This window comes from Ranitomeya variabilis, chromosome 3, assembly GCF_051348905.1.
Source record: "Ranitomeya variabilis isolate aRanVar5 chromosome 3, aRanVar5.hap1, whole genome shotgun sequence".
Taxonomy (NCBI): domain Eukaryota; kingdom Metazoa; phylum Chordata; class Amphibia; order Anura; family Dendrobatidae; genus Ranitomeya; species Ranitomeya variabilis.
In genome coordinates this window covers 518,425,963-518,450,687 of record NC_135234.1, presented here as the reverse complement: position 1 = coordinate 518,450,687, position 24,725 = coordinate 518,425,963, and the positions used below count along the sequence as shown (strand labels likewise).

At 44.4% G+C, this 24,725-nt stretch overlaps 1 protein-coding gene across 6 annotated transcripts in view; it reads left to right on the top strand.

The window, feature by feature from the left end:
- The first annotated feature begins 3,956 nt into the window (after positions 1-3,956).
- The window catches only part of MCF2L (MCF.2 cell line derived transforming sequence like), a 376,751-nt gene continuing 355,982 nt past the window's right edge, over positions 3,957-24,725 (top strand). For 3 of the 6 annotated variants that reach the window (XM_077296986.1, XM_077296980.1, XM_077296977.1), the window contains exons 1-2: positions 4,888-5,069; positions 11,741-11,929. In XM_077296986.1, the coding sequence (XP_077153101.1) occupies positions 11,758-11,929 (172 nt within the window). In that variant the 5' untranslated portion in view covers positions 4,888-5,069; positions 11,741-11,757. Of the gene's footprint in view, positions 3,986-4,887; positions 5,070-11,740; positions 11,930-24,725 lie in introns of those variants that run through there. The other 3 variants (XM_077296984.1, XM_077296988.1, XM_077296978.1) reach the window with 2 other exon arrangements.

The window sequence follows — 24,725 nt, the reverse complement described above, 5'->3', positions numbered from 1 at the left end:
CTACGTGTGTCAGTGGCTCCGGTATGTGAGGAAACTGTCACCTCACGTACCGGAGCCACTGACGTGTGAAACCGGCCTTATCACACTATTTCCCTAAATAGTCTCCTCACCCATTTCCCCCTCCCACCTCATATTGTCTCCTCTCGCATCCACCCTGCTAATATTTACCCCCTTGCTCTCCATACTGACTCCTCTTATATCCCCCGACTCCCCATACTGTGTTTGCACCCATCCCATCACCCTCATTCCCCATACTGTGTCAGCATATATTCTTCCCTTTGCTCTTCATACTGTATCCACACCCATTCCGCCAATGACCATACAGTGTCTGAACCCATTGACTTCCTCACTGCCTATTCGTTGTTTGGATATATTCCCCACTCACTCATGCTGTGTCTGCACCCATCCCCCTTATACTGTTTCATCATACATAAAATAAAAGGTATCCCTATTAGGCAATTTTTACGGCTCAGGAGGATTTGCTCAGAGGACACTTTATTTGAGAACCAAGCCAAGGACCTGACCCAGAGATTTGGGGCCAGAGGATATAGTGCCCGATGCATAAAAAGAGGATATATGAGGGCTAAGAGGACCACTCGGAATGAACTGCTGTATAAACAGGGGAAGGAGAACAAGGAAGAATAGAAAAACCAGGTGAGATTCATATCAACGTATAATTGCCAGTGGCAAAAGTTAACCAATATTATCCGAAAGCATTGGGAAGTGTTGATGGTTGATCCCACTCTGAAATGTGTACTAAGCCCAGCTCCATCTTTTGTGGCAAAACGGTCGCCAAACCTCAGAGATACCCTAGTGAGAAGTCACTATGAAGCTGCAAGAATCGGATCTTCTAGAACTGCAGGTGGGGATCGAAAAGGATTTTTTCCATGTGGAATGTGTAAGGGGTGCCTTAATCATACCAGATCCACAGAATTTTGTAATTTTGACGGATCAAGGGTATATGAAATAAGAAAGCACCTCAACTGTAGCTCCCGGGGGGTCATTTACCAGGCTCATTGTCCGTGCGGCAAGATTTATATAGGGCTAACCACTAAGGAACAAAGCAAGAACAGTGGAAGATGAAACCATGTTGAAGACCTTACCCAGGCATTTTAAGAAATTTCATGATGGACAAACTAGAGGCCTGAAAATCAAGGGGATTGACCAAATTAATCAGGATATACGTGGGGGTGATCTGGGTAGGGCACTGGCCCAATTAGAGAGCCGATGGATCTATAGGTTGGGGGCCATGGCACCCCAGGGACTTAATGAAAGCCTGGGCTTTGCCTCTTTCCTTTGATACATATGAGACTTGGATGCAGGAGTTTCCGTTGTAATCTGTTTAGGATATTCTTTTATGGGTTTGGGTTGGGGGTTCTTTTTTAACTAATGTTGGTTTTAAATAGTAAAAATTGTGATTCTATTTCTTGTCTTATTAGTTTTTAGGAACATGTGATCTCTTCTTTCCCTTTTTTTGCCGTGAGGAGCCATTTGGGTCTTTCGTTGGTTGGACAAAAAGATCCTTATCGTAAACAGCAGGAAATTTTAATCTCTGTATTATCTCAGGAAATGAGACTATGGAACACTACAAGAATAACTCCTCTAGAGTAATATAAGGCTTGGACTGATTAATGTATTGATGTATTCATTTATGTAGGGATTTTTTCTATATAAATTTCCTTTCCAACTGTTTATTTTTGTTTGGATGCAATATTTGGGACTTAGAAATATTAATGTGGGGGTTGGGGCTCTCTCTTTTATGGGGGGGATGGGATTTTAGTACACATGTATGTGTATTATAGATATATGTGGGGGGACCACCAATTAATGCACTTTATATGTAATGCTTTTTATTATTAATGTTAAGTTTAGCCTGAATAAATTACTCTGCACGGTCACTTTAGTCTAATTGGCACAAAACATATATATTTTAAGCGGTATGCACGGCCATTTGTGGCATGATAAGCATCAGAGGGAAAGCATGCACGTTGTCACTTTATTATATAGTATGATCTGATGGGTGCTTATTAAGGTAAGGATGGGTTCACTTCACTTTTTATGCAATATAAATATATGGTGGTCTCTAGTGGACCGCACTTAAATTATGTCTAATACACGCACTTTTCTAGCTTTTGACTGAATCCCTTTCACTATCTATTCCCGGAAACTAAGTTAAATCTAGTCCTGTATATAATACGGCTCCTCCGGCACTATTTCATGTCCACAGGGCTGTGCGCATGCGCCCGCCCCTTGCCCTATTCAGTTCCAGATGCGCTCAGACTTGGATAGCTTGCGTACCAGCAGGCGTTCCAACGAGCGCAGGTCCGGAAGTGACTGTTTATATCAAGGAGCAAAGGTTGGGCGGCGCATGCACCAAATGGACCCGGTGTACAATCGCGTCACACTCCTGATCACGATTATTTTCTGGTATCACATTGGCGCTAGGGCATGATAAGAACCCCGCACGTACCCGCCCCAAACACGCCCCCGGAAGAAGCTTGGTGCGAAACGCGCGTTGGGGTGAGGTGGGACGCTGTATCGCAAGTAGATATTACCCTTAACTGTTATTTATATCTGTATCATATGTATACTGAGGTAGCGAAAAATATACAGGACAGATTTAAGGGATATATATGAATATATTATCCTGTATTACGGACTACTGAGCTTGATATGTATTATCCAGCCTCCCACTTTGTTAGTGTGCTTTGGGCATTTATGCATGTGATATTAATTGTACATAATAAAGCTCTAATTAAATCTCTTTCTCTGGATCGCTTTGTTTCGGCTGTCTGGTCAGGTCAGACCGAGTTTTGAGTATACTGTTTCATCATACATGCCTGATCGTCTCCCCTTGCTCCTCATTCTGTGTCTTCAAATTTCTCCCATTTCCCCCTCCCCATATTGTGTCTGTACACATCACTTCCTCGTTACCCAAACTTTATCCTCAAATCTTACTTGTTCTCCCCCCAAACTATGTCCTCAAATCTTATCCCCCCCCCCCCCCCCTTTTACAATAAATCTCCGGTGTCTTGATCGCCAATGGAGCTCTTACCACCATCGTTGTATGAGCTGGCAAATGACATCAGCAGCGTGATCACATGACCTGGATGGCAGAGCTTCTATTGTCTTGCAGACGCGAGTACAATTGATCGCTGGGAGCCAGCACAGCGCACCTTTTCTGAGTTGGCGGTCAGTTTGAAACTGACTGCCACCCTCTCAGTCCGAAGGGTGGCAACATACAGCTGCCGGTGAGAGACCTCAGACCACCGCATCAGGCAGCTCGACGGCACCCCCCTGCCGGCTGCGCTCGGGGCAGATGCCCAACCTGCCCCCCCACCCCACATACACTTCTGGATAGCAGCCATGGCGTGTAAGGGGGTGTTATTTTTGCATGTGGCACTCATACTCGTTACTGAATAAATTAAGATGTTTTGAATATTTTGTTTTCGTTTTTCTTCCTCATTTGCATATCATTAAGGGCTGTCCCACACGTCCAGATAATTCCGGTACCGGAATAAATCGGTACCGGAGTTATCCGTGTCCGTGTGCCTGGGAACTCACGGAGGCCATACCTGCGGCACACGTGTGCCGCCCGTATGGCGAGTGGGTACCACACGGAGCGTGTGGTACCCACTCTGCATGGTGCTGAAGCTGCGATTCATATCTTCCCTGCAGCAGCGTTTGCTGCAGAGAAAATATGAAGAATAGTGTTTAAAATAAAGATCCATGTGTCCGCCGCCCCCCCCACCCCCTGTGCGCCCCCCCGCTGGTCAGAAAATACTTACCCGCTCCCTCGCTGCTTCCTGGTCTGGCCGCAGCTTCTCCTGCATGCGGTCACGTGGGGCCGATCATTTACAGTCATGAATATGTGGCTCCACCTTCCATAGGGGCGGAGCCGACCATTCATGATTGTAAATGATCGGACCCATGTGACCGCATACAGTAGGAGGCGTGGCCAGACCAGGAAGGAGCGAGGGAGCGGGTAAGTATTTTCTGACCAGCGGGGGGGCGCACAGGGGGTGGGGGGGCGGCGGACACCTAAATCTTTATTTTTAACACTATTCTTCATATTTTCTCTGCAGCAAACGCTGCTGCAGGGAAGATATGAATACCGGCTTCAGCACCATGTGGGGGGGACAGCGCTTACTGTAGCGCTGTCTCCTGCACGCACACGGACCCCAGACGGAGAATGTCCGTGTGAGGTCCGTGTTTTACGCGGACCCATTGACTCTATTGGGTCCGTGTAAAACGTGCGCTCCCACGAACACTGACATGTCTCCGTGTTTGGCACACGGAGACACGGTCCGCAAAAAACCAATGACATCTGCACAGATGCATTGATTTTTATGGGTCTACGTGTGTCAGTGTCTCCGGTACGTGAGGAAACTGTCACCTCACATACCGGAATCACTGACGTGTGAAACCGGCCTAACATGTATGTAGATCTTCTGATTTCACAATTCCGTGACTTTCCTTCCTGGTGTTGCAATTTCATTGTTGAGGGAGATATACTAAAGCAGATGCAACAAAAATTGCAGTAGTTGCCAATAGCAACCAATTTGATTACATCTGTCTGAGGCTTTTTGAAAAATGAAAGCAGTTTCCTGATTGGGCGCCATGTGCACCTTATCTTCTTTTCATAAATCTCCCCTAAATGTGACTTAAGTCGTCTCTATAATATAATATATACATAGAAGTAAATATGCATGCAATGTGCAGCTGAGAAGACCCTCCATCCCTGGCGTGCAGCCCCCGATCGGAGCGGTCAGTGCACAGTAGTGCTATCACAGGAAACCTTTCCACTTCGGTCGGGGCTTTTCCAGCGGCTGCCGCTAGGTGTCGCCCACGGGTCACTGCGGCTCCGCTCCTGTCCGCACTCGCAGGACTGTAGCGCTCATCCTGTGCTGCCTCCTCTCCCCTGTCCACACCTCCAGCCTGTGTATGGCCGGGCAGCCTGGGCAGGGAGCCGGCTTGTGCAGCCAGGAGCAGGGCACGTTTGTTCGGGAAGGTGAAGGATAGCAGAGGACGAGCTGCACAGCCGCCACAGTGGAGCGCTCCTGTAAGAGGTGAGTAGACTGGCTGTCAGTCAGGGCACAGTGGCAGCACCAGGTAACATGGCACCGGCTGCACGGGAAACTTTCTAGGTAAATTAGTCGGCGGTGTTGTATACACAGCTGATGGTGAATCCTGAGGAGAGCTGCTCTCATTATCCGGCAGTCAGATCTCCTGCAGATTACCCCAGGATCTGATCAGATCCCTACCATGTGCCAGCCTCTGCTTATATCACTGATCAGATCCCTACCGTGTGCCAGCCTCTGCTTATATCACTGATCAGATCCCTACCATGTGCCAGCCTCTGCTTATATCACTGATCAGATCCCTACCATGTGCCAGCCTCTGCTTTTATCACCAATCAGATCCCTACCATGTGCCATGCTCTGCCAGCCTCTCCTTATGTCACTGATCAGATCCCTACCATGTGCCATGCTGTGCCAACTTTTGCTTATATCACTGATCAGATCCCTACCATGTGCCAGCCTCTGCTTATATCCCTGTCAGATCCCTACGATGTGCCAGCCTCTGCTTATATCCCTGTCAGATCCCTACCATGTGCCAGCCTCTGCTTATATCACTGATCAGATCCCTACGATGTGCCAGCCTCTGCTTATATCATTGATCAGATCCCTACCGTGTGCCAGCCTCTGCTTATATCACTGATCAGATCCCTACCATGTGCCATGCTCTGCCAGCCTCTGCTTATGTCACTGATCAGATCTCTACCATGTGCCATGCTGTGCCAACTTTTGCTTATATCATTGATCAGATTCCTACCATGTGCCATGCTGTACCAACTTCTGCTTATATCACTGATCAGATCCCTACCATGTGCCATGCTGTGCCAGCCTCTGCTTATATCACTGATCAGATCCCTACCATGTGCCAGCCTCTGCTTATATCACTGATCAGATCCCTACCATGTGCCATGCTGTGCCAACCTCTGCTTATATCACTGATCAGATCCCTACAATGTGCCAGCCTCTGCTCATATCACTGATCAGATCCCTACCATGTGCCAGCCTCTGCTTTTTATCCATGATCAGATCCCTACCATGCTGTGCCAGCCTCTGCTTATATCATTGATCAGATCCCTACAATGTGCCATGCTGTGCCAGGCTCTGCTTATATCACTGATCAGATCCCTACCATGTGCCATCCTCTGCTTATATCACTGATCAGATCCCTACCATGTGCCAGCCTCTGCTTATATCACTGATCAGATCCCTACCATGTGCCAGCCTCTGCTTATATCACTGATCAGATCTCTACCATGTGCCATGCTGTGCCAACTTCTGCTTATATCACTGATATATCCCTACCATGTGCCAGGCTCTGCTAACATCATTGATCAGATGAGCCATATAATACTGGAATATAGTGCTTAGCATAGACCCAGCCACAATCCCATGAGAACCATCATTATGCTGTATGCCTGATGGAACACTTGTACTTACTAGTAAGAAGTGTCAGTGGCTCCAATCCAAATGAGTAAGTGGTTTTGCAGAACATGGCAGCACCAGGTTTCATTAGCAGCTAGTGATAGATTAACAACTTTTATTTTTAACCTTGTTCTTTATTGATTTTGTCACTTTCTGTTTTTGGGAACCTCAAGACCCTGGTAGTGTAATGGGGTCATGGGACTGAGAAGAATGGCGGTCAGACCAAACCAATTACTCTGCTAAATGTGATGCAGTTCCACTTATTTACCCCAGGTTTCTGTAATTTTTGTCCTCAGCAGCATAGTACAGTAGGTACGCCCTATTCCTCCAAGTCTACTGCCACACCAGCGTATCTTCTCTAATCCCAAAGAATTGGGTCAATTATGCTAATGACACTTAGATCAAAGTGTGAGATGGTGGTGGTGGTGGTGGGGGGAGTCTCTATTCTGTGAGTCTGTGAAAATCGGTCTGCACTCATGGGTCATCAGAGTGCAGTCTGATGGTTTCCATTGACTTGCATGGCTGAGTGCGATCCTTAAATCAGAACCAACTCAGCCATGCTGTGAATTTATTTTTTAATCGGACAGAACTGGTCTGAGGAAAATATCAGACATGTGCACGCATGTGAGCCCAAACAGCATGTGCCCTTGGTAATGGGTGGTTACTCCTAGAAATTGCAAGTTATCCATTACCTATAGGAAAGGGGATACGCTTCTGGATACACTCTGCAGCCCTAGGAACCATGAAAATGTGGCTCTGCAGACCCAGGAACTATAAGAACATTGCTCTGCGGCCCCATGAACCATGAGAACGTGGCTCTGCGGCCCCAGGGACCATGAGAACATGGCTCTGCAGCTTGAGGATCCATGAGAACATTGCTCTGCGGCTCCAGGATCCATGAGAACAAGGCTCTGCGGCCCTAGGAACCATGAGAACACGGCTCTGCGGCGCCAGGATCAATGAGAACATGGCTCTGTGGCCCTGGGGACCATGAGAACACGGCTCTGCGGCCCCGGGGACCATGAGAACACGGCTCTGCGGCATCGGGGACCATGAGAACACGGCTCTGGGGCATCGGGGACCATGAGAACACGGCTCTGCGGCGCCAGGATCAATGAGAACATCGCTCTGGGGACCATGAGAACACGGCTCTGCGGCCCCGGGGACCATGAGAACACGGTTCTGCGGCATCGGGGACCATGAGAACACGGTTCTGCGGCATCGGGGACCATGAGAACACGGCTCTGCGTCCCCGGGATCCATGAGAAAACGGCTCTGCGGCCCCAGGGACCATGAGAACACGGCTCTGTGGCCCCAGGGACCATGAGAACACGGCTCTGCGGCATCGGGGACCATGAGAACACGGCTCTGCGGCATCGGGGACCATGAGAACATGGCTCTGCGGCCCCAGGGACCATGAGATCACGGCTCTGCGGCACCTTTTTGAATGGGGCAGCAGTGCACATGCTCGACGTCTGCTGCATTTATTAACTATTGGTCTGCTGGAAACAGCCGAGCGCTGCACTCAATAGTCCTATAGTCAATGAATAGAGCAGAAGTGCACCGCTGCCCATTCTCAGAATCACTGGAGGTCTGACTACTAGGATTGGTAAGAGAGAACTTGCTTTTCTGTGAATAACCCTTTATGGAATGACAGTATTAGTAACTTTGCTGCAGTGTATACCCATTTAATGTAAAATTATGCCATGGTTGTGCCACTCAGCAAAAACCCACGTATTTCCCCCATGAGATCGCTCAGGAGCACATAGCTCTCAAACTACAGCAATCAGCAGTACAATAGCCATCCTGCAGCATATTTATAAGGGTAACATTCCCAGGCTGCAGATCCGTGCTGAGACGGATCATCGGTTCCATTGATCTGAGTCCGGCAGGGTATACGGCGTATTCTGTATGGGGGCGGGGGTCTCTGCTGCAACGTCTGCTACTAAAATACTATTTTCTGCACGTTTCCCCCGTTACATTGCAAAGTGTGAATTCCGTGGTGACATTCGCTACATAAATGATACGATAGACAGCGATATCGGTCACACAGTCACGGTCGGCCTAAGCTGCAGACTTTCTCCCCAGCGTGTGAATGAGAACCATTACCAAGTATGGGGCACAGCATGGAGGCCAGAACTCTGCCTCATTTTCTATGGTAAATCTTTCTCTTTGGCCATGTTCACACTAGCAGTATTTGGTGAGTTTTTTACCTCAGTATCTGTAAGCCAGAACCAGGAGTGGGCGATAAATACAGAAGTGGTGACGTGTTTCTATTATACTTTTCCTCTGACCGTCCCACTCCTGGTTTTCTGGTTTTGGCTTACAAATACTGAGGTAAAAAACTCACCAAATTCTCAATGTGTGCACGTGGCCTCAGTCTGAATAGCCAGTGACAGTCGTGAATAGGATTTGCTCCGCTCCGTTCACATTTCTGGATCTTTCCACTGTCGCTGTGCACCTTGCCTTTCCCGCAGATGATGTGTGATTGCAGGTTGGATTTCCATTATGCCCTCGCCGTCATGTAACAGGTGGAGTTACCGCCATCACTCACACTACAGGAAGGCCAGGTGTGGAGCACACTGGGGGTCCGATCAGGGGGGATAGTTGCAGATGATACTCAGAATAGGAGCCGTGCACAAGACTTGTCGGAGGGTGGTGCGGACCCTCTGTGCAGTTGTTCCTTGCATGTCTCCATGCCCGATGTAAGATTTGGTGGGGGAGGGGAATTATAATAAAATGACACTATGATGGTGTCGCTGAGTTTTTACACTCTAGTTAGCAATACCTTCCTATAGCTCCGCCATACAGGCCGCTGCTGCCGCTGGGGATGTTCACAGTGAATATGTCTCCTGTTCACACCTGTTATTTAGTGTTATCAGATATGTCTGCTGGTCTGAGAGTCAGGGTTATATACACCACAGGAATGAGATAGTGTCACACGTGCCGGTAACTAATGTCAGATCCTACATGTCACAGTACTGACCGCTATTCACAACTATCGGGGGAACCGGGTTCCTACACTGACCGGCCTTATATATCTTACATAGATTAAATGAATGCGAATAATGAAGTAAACAAACGCAGTTTATGAAGAAAACATTTGTCTCAATATGTACTTGAATTACAGTTAGAACAGGTGACCCCACCATGAAATTCCGATCCCCTTCACTGCCCACCCAGTCCTCCTGGAGACCCCGTGGGGCGTCCTTATTGCTGCTCTGGAAGGAGATAATCTCGTTGCCATTTTCAGACACCTATGACATTTGGCTGCTAAGTCGCTATGTTTCCATGCAGAATAGTTGTGTAGATTCATGGTCAGAAAAGTGCCCAGATGTCCAGAGATTGGATCTCTGTCATGAGGCCGGGCTGCGAGGACGACGCTGATGGAAATGTCCCGCAGATTCTTATTCCGGTTTCTTTGTACACTACAGATAGTGGAGTTTGAAAATTATGACTTTTAGGAAATAGCTGTTTAATTGATTACCGAACCTGTAAGCCAGAACTTATTGCATCTTCTTATTGCACAATTTCATGCAGTAAATGGCAAATTCATCAGTATCTCTTACTGCCCAGAGCCATTGGTGCACCAGTCAAGGCAACCCTTGGGATTGACATTACTCACAGCACCGATGCCTCTTGTCCTGGAAAGCAGGCTGATTACTCTTACCCAAACTGATACATTGTAACGGCCTTTGCTTATACGAAGATAGGACTTTAGTTTCCATTTAATAATAGTTGGAAGGAAGTCAGGTAAGCTAGATGTCATGACTTGGTCACCTAAGTTAGATGTCTTATCTAGGGACTATCGGTCAGGTAAGCTCAATGACATCATTAATGAATATTAGGGCTGGTGCAGACGACCGTATAAATCGGACAAGTGCTTTCTGTGGTTTTGACGGATAGCACTCGTACCCATGTTATTCTATGGGGCTGTACACACAGGCTTGGACTGGCCCACAGGAGAGCAGGAGAATCCTCCGGTGGGCCGCCCGCCACCCTCTTCTATGAGCAGTACGTGGCACAATATACTAGAATCACTATGGAAAGACAAAGGCAGCATCTTATTCATTTACCAATCTACCCAGTTCATTGTTCTATAAATTTGTGGTTGAGGATAATGTCACATTTGCATGTAGCTGAAAGGTGGGGTCTGGAGTTAGCTCTTGGCACCCCAGTCCTACACTGTGCAAAGGTCTATTTTTTTCCCCTCATATCTCCATCTATTAAGCATATGTGGATATGCCATAAATGCCTGAGCTGAATATCACAATATATGTTACATCAGACCGATTCATTTTTTTTCCTTAGACATGGAGTCTTAATCCAACCTTTAAGGCTGCATTCACATAAAAACAGATCAGTCAAAATCATATGGCTCCTGTGCACCAATCATTTAACAGAGCGCTATAGAGTGAGAACCTGATTCTGATCTTCAAAAGCAGATCAGAATAGGACAATGCTGTGAATATTCCTAAAATGCTTATTTTGATAGTCTTAAAACTGAAACGATGTTGTGTCCATCCGGTAACATAGCCCCTGAAATGTACTAATGTCGTTGTGATCTCACCAGGGAAGGGTTTTATGTTGATTTGGGGATGTTCTCGTTGTGACTATTTACATTGCTTATTGCTGCATTCCTACATTTTCCGTCTATTTTTCCGCTTCTGGGATATAACATGTATAGAGGAAATACACTCTGAAAATATGACCTTGTAAGTAAACCTTTAGTTATATTTTCAGGAGTAAGCAAAATCACACCATATCCTGTAGGGACAATCACATGAGCTTCTTGCTATATGAGCAGTTTCAGCTTTTATCTACCCGAGGCCCGACGGTTGTAGCACTTTAAAGAATTCTTAAAATGGTGAGAGAATGATTTTGGGATTATTCTGGAGTTTCCAATCATTTCCTTATTCCCATTAGTATAACGCTCTTACATCATTGTCCTGTCATACACACCCTTATGCCTAATACTTCTGGATGTGCTGAAGCGATATCATTATAAGTTGATTTTCTGAAAAGACTGAGTAGTTTTGTTAGCACAATAGTAATATTTATTGTTATTTTTGTAATTATTGCCATATAATAATAATAATAATAATATATTATTATTATTATTGGTTGCATAATAAATAATGATGAACCGACATTATCACTTGGAAGATGGGATCATCTTTTTCTATAAAACTTCCTTCCATTTGGTTATTGTGTTAGCACTATCTTCCATTCTCTCATAGGAGCTGTCTGGGTTTTCATGCCTAAGTGTTGGGACTTCATTGTGTGCCGGGAGCTTGGAAGTCGCCTCTGTTTCGCTTCAGCGAGATCCTCCAGCGAGGATGAGGCAGAGGAGACTGATCACCAGGTGGACGTGTCTGATGTCATCCAGCTCGTCCCTGAAGACGAACCTGGACTGGATATACAAGCGGGTAAGGAAAAGATTACAACTATTTTCTTTTAAATGCTTTCTATGGTCAGGAAGAACCTTTTTGAGAAATTGTCATTTTGAGATGAAATAAGTACTTCATTTTAGGTGGTTTCTGTGAGGAATAAGTTCTGTAAGTTTTCAGAACATCAAAGGCCACTTGATTACTGTAGTGAGTACGGCGGCGCTCATGCTCCGGTCTCGCTGTGGGCGTTCATGCTGCGGGCACGCTGTTGGTGCTCATGTTGTGGGCATGCTGTGGGCGCTCATGCTGTGGGCATGCTGTGGGCGCTCATGCTGGGGGCACGCTGTTGGTGCTCATGTGGGCACGCTGTGGGCGCTCATGCTGTGGGCACGCTTTGGGCGCTCATGCTGCGTGATTATGAATGCACACAGAAGGAAATCCATTGCTGCCTAGTAACTTATGATCGGCCTTGTGTATGAGGTTTTAATCTCGTGAAGTATTGGGGTAAGCTGTAACTTTACAGTTTAATCTCTGTAAAGATTCAGTGCTGTTCATAAATAATTCTCTGATCCTAAGACGATGCCAGACAGTGAACACATAAGTGTCATACATTGCCCAAATAGTAGTATTATACTTCCACATACACAGTCTGGGGCCATCCATCAGGCTGTTTCAAAACCGCTTTCCCTGTATAAACTAAACCCACCCCTTTAAGTTGTCTTGACCAGCACTCCAGCATCCTGTTCATAAGTTCCCAGCTCCCCCACATACCAATCCACCTACCTTCTCTAATGCTCCCACGCCGTGTGCTAATCCTCTGGTCCTATGGGTGTCGCTGGGCTGTACTTGGTGCCTCCTCTGTCTGCCATGATTGATGTTGCTGATGTCTCCTACGTCATCCACAATTTGTTCAGTCCACGTTCCTGCACAGTGAGGCAGAGCAATGCAGGCATTACAGACTCCGTAGGAGACATCAGTCACAGCAAGGCTGGCGATTTTTGGGGATAGTGGAGGCACCGAGCTCAGACCAGTGACACCCATCGGACAGGACCATGCTGATCAGTATATGGTATAGGAGGATTATGGAGAATATCTTCTTAGATATGCGAGATAGCTGCAACCTATGAACAGCTTAGTGAAATTCTCATCAAAATGCCTTAAAGGGGTTGGATTTAGGTTATATCGGGGAAACCTGGTGACCGGTTACCTGTAAAGGAACTCCAGCACAGAATGGCTGTTGAAACCAAGTACCATCGCTCGAAGCTTAAAGGTGTGACCAATCATTTATACACACCTTCCCTCCTGCTTGATTTCCCATGATCTCCACTCTTCTCTGACTTATTTGATTGACCGCTTTGGCTAGAGACAGAAGGCCAGAGATGGAGGGAAACAAGCAGGTGGGAAGGGGTATATACATGTTTGGCCCCGCCATGAAGCACCGTGCGCCTGCACTTGGTTTGAACAGTCATCCTGTGCTGACAGTCCCTTTAATGAGGTGGTCTCACCACAGATATGTCTAGAAAGGGCCAACGCCTATCTCCAGAACAGGGGTCCCCTGATCATAGCTAATAACTGGTGCCATGGCTATAATGACAAGGCGGAAAAAGGTTATTTATTTTGTATTATTATTATTATGCTTCACTTATCATATTCCGTAGTGCTTCACAGGCCTTATTATCCTTGTCCCCTATGGGGCTCACAATCTAATTTCCCTATCAGGTTGTATTTGGAGTGCGTGAGGAACCCGGAGTAACTGGTGGAAACCCAGGGGGAACATACAAACTCCTTGCAGATATTGTCCTTGGTGGGGTCTGAACCCAGGACCCCAGCACTGCACAGTAACAATGCTAACCACTGAGCCACCTCACCAGCATCTTCAAGAAAGGAAGTACTTTATTGGAGTCCCAGCACCCATCATACACCACATATCGGCCGGCACAGAGGCCTTTGTCAAGTGCAATAGAAGCCTGGACCATTCAATGTGAGGCACAAATATTGCCATATTTCTAGCTAGAGCGATCTTATTTTTTAGACTTGGGGCCTCAATGACATTCACAGTTCTTTCCATAAACTGATATTGGAGTTCTGAATACAGTCGTGTGTTAGGTGCTCAGGAGACCAGCGCCATAACATGGCATCCAATGGAAAAACACATCATTTTTGATTGAATAATGTGCGCGGCAGAAAAAACCTCTGTATGCCTCAGTATAACATTGTAAGGATATGGAGGCTCAGTAGGATCACACAGGAGCCTATAGACATACTGGTACTGGTACACTGCGGCATCTTAACACTTAGGAATATGTATGACGACCTTACGTGCTCGCGCTAGTCAAACACATTGTATATGGTACATTTGAGAACACCGACACCTGACTAGCAAATTCAGCCAAGGGACGTGTGAGGGGGCAAATGAAAGGAAGGTAAAAAGTGAGACATTTTAGAAATGTGCTCCCCTTATTGATCTACAGGGCAAAAAAGGCATGTGTTGGATTAACATGCATCTATTATTACATGTCAATGTTTCCATACCTTATAGGCAGTGTAAGCCCCAAAAGTAAGTTTATACTAATTAGATGGTCAAATAGGAGACTTAGCCCCTATAAAATTCATGCTTGATGTATAGCTTTTTTGGCTATGATTATCCAGAAAATTATTTTTAATTCTTATGCAAACATGGATGCTTAATTAACTCTTGGTGAGGCCAAAACTGTGTGCTGTTCAGCTTTTTCCCTGAAATTTAAAGCTCACCGCAAAAATGAGATAGATGTGCGCGCGTCAGCTTGACTCCTACACGGACAATGTGTCTGCTCCGCTCCTGTAGGATCAGCATGCGTGCACGTGTGTGTGCGCATGTGTTTGTGTGATGGGCCATGTGTGCGTGCGTGCGTGCGTGCGTACAGTTATTTTCAGTTCAGACAGTGCTATCAAACATTTGGGCAAAAAGTGGAGCAGTACACTAGAGTTTTGGCCACACCAAGGGTGCGCTGACATTTGTATAAGGATTAACGATTATTTTCTGTATAATGAAAGCTAAGAAATCTAAACAACCGGCTTAATTTTTATAGGGGGTACGTTCACGATATGACCATCTGATTCGCTTAACCTGAGTTTTGGGGCGATAGTCGACCCTTGAAAGGCAGAGCATCATATATAAAAACTACAGCAGAAATGTGAATAAATTGCCTTTAATAGAAGACTGTGTGCATATGAGAAGTTCGGGTTTTAAGCCAAATGGACTGTATTAACGAGTCTTTTGGACACTATTCAAAGACCTATGTATATGGTATTGTCTATCCTAAAAAAAAGCGTTTTAGAATAATTTTCATCTTTTGAGGTGTTTTTTATGAAGATAAATGACACAAGAGACTTTCTCGTATGGGACCTTTTCTGCACTGTCTTCTCTTGTGGTATAACATTGGATTTGTGTCATGATTGGCAATGTTATAATTTACTGGTGCAGCAAATACCGTAGTTTTTTCCATATATGTTTTCTCCTACAGTTTGAGATATTTCCTATGTTGTCCTGACGCCTATGGAAATGTAAATGTGAATACATGAGTTATTGCAATATACCGAGCACATTTTGTGCGTTTTTTTTAGGGAAATGTATGGAAGCAAAAAGTTTTAATAAGTCCTTTCTTAAATGACACCATCTTGAGACACTTCTATGAATGTGGTATTGGTCTGAGACATTTTACAATGAATGTTTATTTATAAAATAAAAGTAAATATTTCATCCTAAAATATACAAACACGGCAATAACGTATCTGGATAAAGGACAGAATTCTGTTCTTTGGGACTTCTCTCCCTAAACTATTTAGTAATGTTTGTACCATCATATTTTTAAAGGATAAGGAAACTGTTCCACCACGTCAAACATACACAAGACATGCAGCGTGGCGACTTGAACATCGTATTCAGGCATGCCGAAGATACTCTGTTAGCACACTGTGTGCTCGGATCACACCTTATCTGCATTCACTCCCCACTAAATATCATCCATCAGGGTCTTTATATTGCTGCCTATCTGGAAATAATACAATTTGCGATATTCCTATTGTGCGATGTGAGAATAAGCCTGTAGCAATGTACATCTTGTATTCACAGCATATTCCTTCCCCTCCCTGCTGATTCCCTGGACAGAGTAACATGCCCGGGGATGGGAATATGATAGCGAATAGTGACGCCTCCCTTTCTTCTTGTAATATTACATAGTCCTCATAATACGACTCTGTTACATAATAATCTCTGTGTAATGGAATCTGCAAATGGTTACAAACCAGTGTCCCTATTTCCCAGCAATGTCATTCATCTTCTTCTACAATGTTATTATCAGTAATACCTTTTCTTCCAATCTGATAATAACTTATCAGATGTGTCAGTTCCTGTCAGCGCCTCATTAACAGAACACCCACTGCTGTAAATCTCGCTTATTATTTGGTGATTTGTAAAGGGGAAAATCCAAGATGAGCATCCCATTGGGTATTTACACATTTCTACAAATACATTTGCCACATATAAAAGTTATATAAATGTGCTGTTTTATTTAAAAAAACAAAATCCTCTCTCATGTAAAGGTCAAATACATTTCAAAACAACTTTAAAGATTGTTGTGAACCCAGAATTGACAAGAAATAAGTCTTAAAGGGAACCTGGCTTTGATATTTAATCTGAGAGCAGCATGATATAGTGCCTAAGGCCTTGATTCCATTAGTGTCACTTACTTGCTGTTTCAATAAAATCAGTGTTTTATCAGCAGGAGATTATCAGTACAGGACTAGGTGTCTCCTGCCCCCTAGTCAACTGCTCTGTGTAACCCCGCCCCCACCACTGATTACAAGCTTTTTGTGGATATTCAGTGTACCCAGGGAGCTACCAATCAGGGGTGTGGTCGGGGTTACACAGTGCTCATAATTCAGAGCCCTGCTACATCCTCAGCAGACAAAAAACAGTGGTTGTATAAAAACTGCTGCACCCACTAAACTAAGTGACAGATCACTGAGGTTGGGGTCTCTGCCTCTACATCATGCTGCTCTCAGATGAGGTAGCAAAAACATGGTGACAGATTCCCTTTAAGTCTTGTAAGATGAGTGGGAAGTAAATATTACTTCCTCCTCCTACTCTACTGTTAAAGGGAACCCCCAAAATCGATGGTGAGGTAAGCTCACCGGCATCAGGGGCTTATCTATAGCATTCTGTAATGCTGTAGATAAGCCCCCGATGTATCCTGAAAGATGAGAAAAACGAGGTTAGATTATACTCACCCAGGGGCGGTCCTGCTGCGGTCCGGTCCGATAGGTGTCGCAGGTCTGCTCTGGCGCCTCCTATCTTCGTTCTATGACGTCCTCTTCAGGTCTTCACGCCGCGGCTCCGGTGCAGGCTTACTTTGCCCTGTTGAGGGCAGAGCAAAGTACTGCAGTGCGCAGGCGCCGGGCCTCTCTGACCTTTCCGGCGCCTGCGCAAACTTTACTTCTAGAATAGATAGTGAGCTAAATAAAATCTGTTGTTTAATCATATACAGTATATGAAAGAGAGCAGAGACGTGATATAATAAATGGATATTTAAAGGGTACATGTCAGCGGGATTGTGCTCAGTAACCTACACACAGTGTCAGGTCGGCGCCGTTATACTGATTAAAATAACATTTTGGTTGATGAAATCCATCTTGTGGTTGTTTCTAAATCTTTATTTTCAGTTTTGAGTCAATGACATCCTCGTGCCCCGGGCGGCCTGTGATGGGTCTTCATGTGGTGCTCTGCTTAGGTATTCACCAGTTTGGTGACCATCACCAGTATGATCCCTCAGTGACCTGCCCCCTAGTTTACATATTGAATGTTATATATATTTAAAAAAAAAATCCCCTTCTGGAGGCAAGCGTTGGTGTGGCACCTGCGCTGCACCATGATTGCATCCATATTGTGCACTTAATTATTCTTTTCGATGGTGTCCATAAATTCACAGAATAACAAAAAAAAAAATATAGATTGTAGCCATGAATAAATATTTTTATGAAAAAAACAAAAACTACACATATTTGGTATCGCCGCGTCTGGAATGACCCAACCTATAAAACTGTCCCACTAGTTAACCCCTTTAGTGAACTCCGAGAAAAAAAAATAGGCAAAAACGATGCTTTATCATCATATCGCTGAACAAAAAGTGGAATAAAACGCAATCAAAAAGACAGATATAAATAATCATGGTACCACTGAAAACTTAATCTTGTCCCACAAAAAACAAGCTCCCATACAGCTCTATCAGTGGAAAAATAAATATGGCTCTCAGAATAAAGTGATTCAAAACTAATTATTTTTCTCCCTAAATATTTTTTATTGTGTAAAAGCTGCAAAACATACAAAAAAATAAATTAGGTATCACTGTAATCGTACTGACCGGAAGAAATAAATTGCGTTATCAATTTTACCACATCTGGAATGGCATTAAAAAAAAACACATAAAAAGGTTTCTGAATTTTTATTTTTTTTTCATTCTGCCTCCTAAAAATCAGAATAGAAAGCGATCAAAAAATGTCATTTGCTTGAAAATGGTACTGATAAAAACATCAACTCGTCCCACAAATAAAACAAGCCCTCGAATGACTGTGTTGGTCGAAATATGGAAAAATTATGGCTCTCAAAATATGGCGATGCAAAAAAAGGCGTCCTTTAGTGTGTAACAGCAGCCAAACAGAAAAACCTGATATAAATCTGGTATCGCTGTAATCACACCTAACCGAAGAATAAAGTCGTCTAATCGCTTATACCGCATGAGGAACGGTGTAAAATAAAAATAAAACCAATTCACCTGCTGTTGATTTGTTCATTCTGCCTCCGAAAGATCGCAGTAAGGCTCGGCTCACATTTACCCTGTGCTGAGTGGTTACATCAGAGTTTCCATAAAATCTTTGAAATACGTGATTCAGACGGCATCCCCAGCGAAAGATTCCCTATAATGAGGCAGATGGAGGCATTGTGGATGCCGTCTGGCCGCCTATGATCCGGCGGTGACTGTCTTTTCAGACATGCACAAAAAGGCAATCCTCCACAGTTTTGTTCACTTCTGAAAAAAAGGACATTGCTGAAAAGAGGTAACTCTGCTGCCTCATTATACAACCCCTGGCAAAAATTATGGAATCACCGGCCTTGGAGGATGTTTATTCAGTTATTTAATTTTGTAAAAAAAAAGCAGATCACAGACATGGCACAAAACTAGAGTCATTTCAAATGGCAACTTTCTGGCTTTAAGAAAAACTAAAAGAAATTAAGAACAAAAATGTGGTAGTCTGTAATGGTTACTTTTTTAACCAAACATAGGGGAAAAATTATGGAATCATGAAAAACAAACAAAAAAACACTCCAAAACATCACAAGTATTTTTTTGCCAGGGGTTGTAGCAAATTAATTCTTTGGGGGTTTCATCTGAATCAAGTCACTTGGAGATTTAGATGGAAACCCCAAGGTAAGTGCTCAATGTAGAGCACAGGGTAAATGGGGTATCAGCATGCTCAGGAGAAATTGCACAACAAATTTTGGGGTCAATTTTTTCCCTGTTACCTTTGTGAAAATAAAAAACATTTGGGTCTAAAGTAAAATTTTTGTGATAAAGTTAAATGTTAATTTTTCCCTTCCACTTTCTAAAAATTCCGAAGAAGCACCTACAGGGTGATTTTGAGCACCTTGAGGGGCACAGTTTTTAGAATGGTGTCACATTTTGGTATTTTCTGTCATATAGGCCCCTCAAAAACTTCAAATGTGAGGTGATCCCTAAAAAAATATGGTTTTATTAATTCTGTTGAAAAAAAAAGAGAGAAATCGCTGGTTGACTTTTAACCCTTATAACTTCCTAACAATAAAAAAAAAAATGTTTAAAAACTGTGCTGATGTAAAGTTGACATGTGGGAAATGTTATTCATTAACTATTTTGTGTGACATGACTTTCTGATTTAAGGGCATAAAAATTTAAAGTTTGAAAATTGCAAAATTTTTGCCAAATTTACCTTTTTTTTTTTTTTCAAATAAATGAAAGTCATATTGAAGAAATGTTACCACTAGCATGAAGTACAGTGTGTCACAAAAACAGTCTCCAAGTCAGTGGGATCCGTTGAAGCGTTCCAGAGTTATAAGAACATAATGTGACACTGGTCAGAATTGTAAAATTTGGCTTGGCCAGGAATAAGAAAACAGCCTTGGGGATAAAGGGGTTAAAATGCCACCAACTGGTATTTTCCAGAATATTTGTTTTTTTAATCTTATTACATCAGGCTGTTTTTAGCATGTTCTGTTGAGATGGGGGGTCTCCCGACTGAATAGTCATAAACAAGGGTCTTCTGTGCCTGCTGACATTCTGCAGAATACATGCATGATTAAATCTGCAAGATGGCAGGGAGATAAGCTAATCTATTAACTTGGATCAGGAAGGTCATTCATATAATTCATGTCTGTTCTATGTCCCCTTTCATCTGTAGAATAATATTATTTGCTTCTGTTCTCCATTTATGTTTAATTTTCGCTCTAATTATATCATTATATTTTGCCTTTCTTTGTTTATCCTGCCATGGAGATTATGGGAGAAGATAGTCTGCAAAGTGGGAAACAAAAAGTGCCTGTGTTGGGGCTTTCGTTATGTGTATTATTTGTATATTGGAGACATAGGATGATGTGACACACGACCTTAAGGTTTCTAATTCCGGTGTTGTTTTGCCTGAACTGGTTATGCACTTTCCAGTCTATCTTTAGGCATCCAGCGTATTGTTCTGATACGTCGAGACATAGTGTTCATCCACACCATCTGCCTCCCTCGCTATTATGTCTAGGGATATTAAGCCTGTATACAGTAAAAAGGAGAAATTGTTATGAACAATCATTTTTTCAATGCTTTCAATTGTATAATAATTTGAAATGTGGCAAAATTTAAAAAAAATTGATTTTCTAGTGACATTTTCTAAAACTTAAAAACAAAATATATTGTAGTGATCACTTCTATTGAAATGCCTCATAGGAACATTTTGCAGAATCATCATGAATAATGTGTAAGGATTGTACTCACTCAGATGCATAGGAGGAAACAGGAGGCACATTCTCTTCAATGTCCATGTGGGTTTATTTGCTCCATAAACCATCAAAGCAGCAACAAAAAGGTACACAGTCCGTACATCAGGCCGACACAGCATTAATGTCCATAGAAGAGCTCTGCTCTCTCAGGCCTGTGGGCACACAGGCTGTGCAATGTCCAGCGCTCAGGCTCTATCTGAAGCCATGGACACAGAAAGGCTTCTCCTCCCAATACACAGACCACTCTGTAGTGTCCAGCCTGGACCCATGGAAATCTGTCCACACTGACAGACCCCCAAACACTTACTACCATGTGCAGCTAAACACACCTCCTTTAGGTAGCCTGTAACCACACCTACAGGTGAGGTAACATCACATGCATTGGTCACATGATCATGACATCACTGCAGGTCCTCAAACTCCTGCAGGGAAAAGGGTACAGTCAGCGCCCCCACTCAGAGGTGAGGTATATGGGTAGCCAGACCCTCCCATCTCTCATAGCTACCCGCAACACGGACCCAGGTGCACTAAACTAAATCTTTAGTGCTCACATGCACTAAAGACAAAATACTCCAAGTTGCATCGCAGGGAGCATCCATCCCTGTGACACATACCTCCCATTAACCACGTGACCACCAGTCACACCACATATTCCTCCCCTCTGTTCAAACCTGTGGGGTTGAACACTTGTCCTAAACCTAGGGCCTCGAGACAGGGCACCCACATAACCTTGCTCTATCCGTCGAGAGGGCCTTCCCAATTGGTTTTGAGCGTCAGCTCCTAAGACATAGTCCGTCACTGTCACCACATCCCTGTCTGTGAACAATGTGCTATCCGACTTTGTCGCCTCGTGTTTCAGCATCAACAATCTATTAGGCCTTCCCCGCCTCCATCGGTCAGTACGTAGGCATAATTCCCTTGTACCCATACGTCCTGTCTGGTCTGACTCTTTGTCATTTCGTCCGCTACAGGGTCTCCCACTTAGGTCACTCAGCCCTGAGCTAACTGAGGGATCACTGCGACTACCTGGTCCATCAGGCCACCTTCTCTTATGTCTCTGCTGGCCACTTCCCCCATGGTCTTTATTGCCTGGAGAGAAATCCATCCATTTTTCTCTATGTCCTCTGTTAGCTACAGCTTGAGGACTTCCAGTCTTATGCGAACCTCTTCGCCTCTCTATACCGCGAGTTGAAAGTTGCGGCAATCTGTTTGCCATTTCCTGCAGTTCTATATCGATCTGCTCCCTCTCACGTCTTAGCTGCTCAACTTCTTTTACGTAACCCACGCGATACCCCAAGAGCATCCGGATATTTTCAAGACAATCCATGGATCCGACAACAAGCAATGGAACCATCCCATCTTCACCCAAGACCTGGGCCTTGTCATCACCCAGAACCCTCAGTCTCTTCACACCGGATCTATTTACAATCTCCTGCTTCACTCGCCCAAGCCTTCCAATGACTTTTCCCACCAAATTTCTGGGTACCAGAATGATGTCTTCCACCAAGCCGAGCCGATTTTGAGCTTCTCTCGCTAGCTCCAGACGTCGAGCGGCTTCCTCATTCTTCAACGTGATCATTTGTTTTGTGCGGAGGAATTGTAGATGCATCTCTCTCAGGACAGCCACCCGCTTCACTGTGACTTCCCTAGTCGAAAGTATGACCAGTTGATGAGTCTCAGGCGCCCAGTGCACCCTACACGCTTCGACCGCCTTTTTTAAAAGCCTCATGCACCTCCTCATTGGCACACACTTCTTGCATGTCTTCGGGTACGTCTATTACACATTTGAAAACTGAAGTCTCACCTTCTTGGCCATATTGTTGGACCTCCTCGTCCTTAGGTTCAGCGCAGTTTTCCAAGACCTCGACGTCATTTGTTCGGCCATCTGCGTGGCTCTTTCTTTGCTGGATTTCTTCCTCCGTGGAGGCCCCTTCTTTGGTCAGCCTCTTCAGCTCACTCTCCTTCATTGCGATCAGATCGGGAGAGCACAACAGTTCGATTTCCCAGTCATCCGTGGATTTCTGGAGCTGTTGATTAGTCTCCTTTTGTCTTGAGCTCTTGGAGAACTTTATCTTGCTCCTCTACCAAGCAGCGATGCTCATCCTCTCTCTGGAGAAGCTCCTGCTGATTCTTCTCTTGGGCCTCTCTGAACACCTCCATATCTTTCAACATGGCCTTGTTCATGTTTTGACACGCTGATAGGTGACCTCTGAGCTCAGAGACTTCCTTCTCCAGGTCACCCACTCTGTGCTCAATCACCTCTCTCTGGACCCTTTCTAGCTCGACTATTTCTTTAAGCAGCTCTATCTCATGGTCCTGCTCTCTTTTGGCCAGCACATGTCGCACCATCACCTCTTTAACTAGATTTTCAGATGGGGTCTCTTGCCCACCCACACTCTGCCTCTTCAGAGTTCCACCTGTTTCTGCATCCACCTCAATGGTCTCTCCTGGGCTCTCTTAGTTTACTCCTAGGTACCTCTTGACTCTTGGTAACTTCAGAGTTCTCCATCTCTTCAGCATCAGGTACTTCATCATACTGAGCCATTTCACTCTTTCCGGGCATTGCAGATGTGGGTCTACTACAGGTCTGTTCTAACCCCAGCCCGTCCCTAACTACCTCAGTGCTAGGGTTTGACAGAGATAAAGTGACCCCCTCATCAGGGACGATAACGTGATCTGCACGTGAACCCGTCTTTCCGTGGCCCCACGACGAGATGAAGATCTTTAGTGCTCACATGCACTAAAGACAAAATACTCCGGGTTGCATCGCAGGGAGCATCCATCCCTGTGACACATACCTCCCATTAACCACGCGACCACCAGTCACACCACAAATGATTAGGACAGGGGTCCCCAAACTTTTTACACAGGGGGCCAGTTCACTGTCCCTCAGACCGTTGGAGGGCCGGACTATAAAAAAAACTGTGAAAATCCCTATGTACACTACACATATCTCATTTTAAAGTAAAACAACATACAGGGAACAAATACAATATTCAAAATAAAGAACTAGTAAATTTAAATCAACAAACTCACCATTATTTCAATGGGAACTATGGGCCTGCTTTTGACTGATGAGGTGGTCAATGTCCGGTTCCATATTTGTCACTGCTAGCCGTAACTAGTGATGCAAGTGCACATCAGTTAGTCTAGATCTGGTTGGAGATTTCAGATGTTTCATTCTGGAAAAAGTCTGTTCACAAACATAAGTGCTGCCAAAGATGGTTGCCATTTTGAGTGCATGATTCCTGAGATTAGGATAGGTCTCAGAGGGGAGAGATGCATAGAAGTTAGGCAAGCTGCTTGACTTTAATGCGTCTTTCAGAGAGTCACAATTCTGCAGTTCAGCCAGTTCCATTTGGTAAATTGCATCCACATTTTCAATGTCAATAGAAAATGGGTTACGGAAAAGCTGTATGTCCTGTTCATGGAGATGAAGCTCTTTAAATCTGAATTGGAACTCCTTTTGCAATTTTTCCAGTGAATTCACACAAAATTCTTTTGGAAATGCAACCATGGGTTTTTCTGCTAACAGATTTTGAGTTAAGGGGAGATGGCAGAAATTTTCCTCCTTCACTTGTTTGATAAGGAGGCCTAATTTTACTTCAAATGCTTTCACATGTGAGTGCATATCACAGATGAGCTTCCCTTTTCCTTGAAGTTGCACATTGAAACTGTTGAGTAGCTCTGTTACATCTGTCAGAAAGGCGAGGTGCCATTTCCATTCTGCATCACTGAGCTCTGGTACTTCTTTGTTTTTTGACAGCATAAAATCTGTAA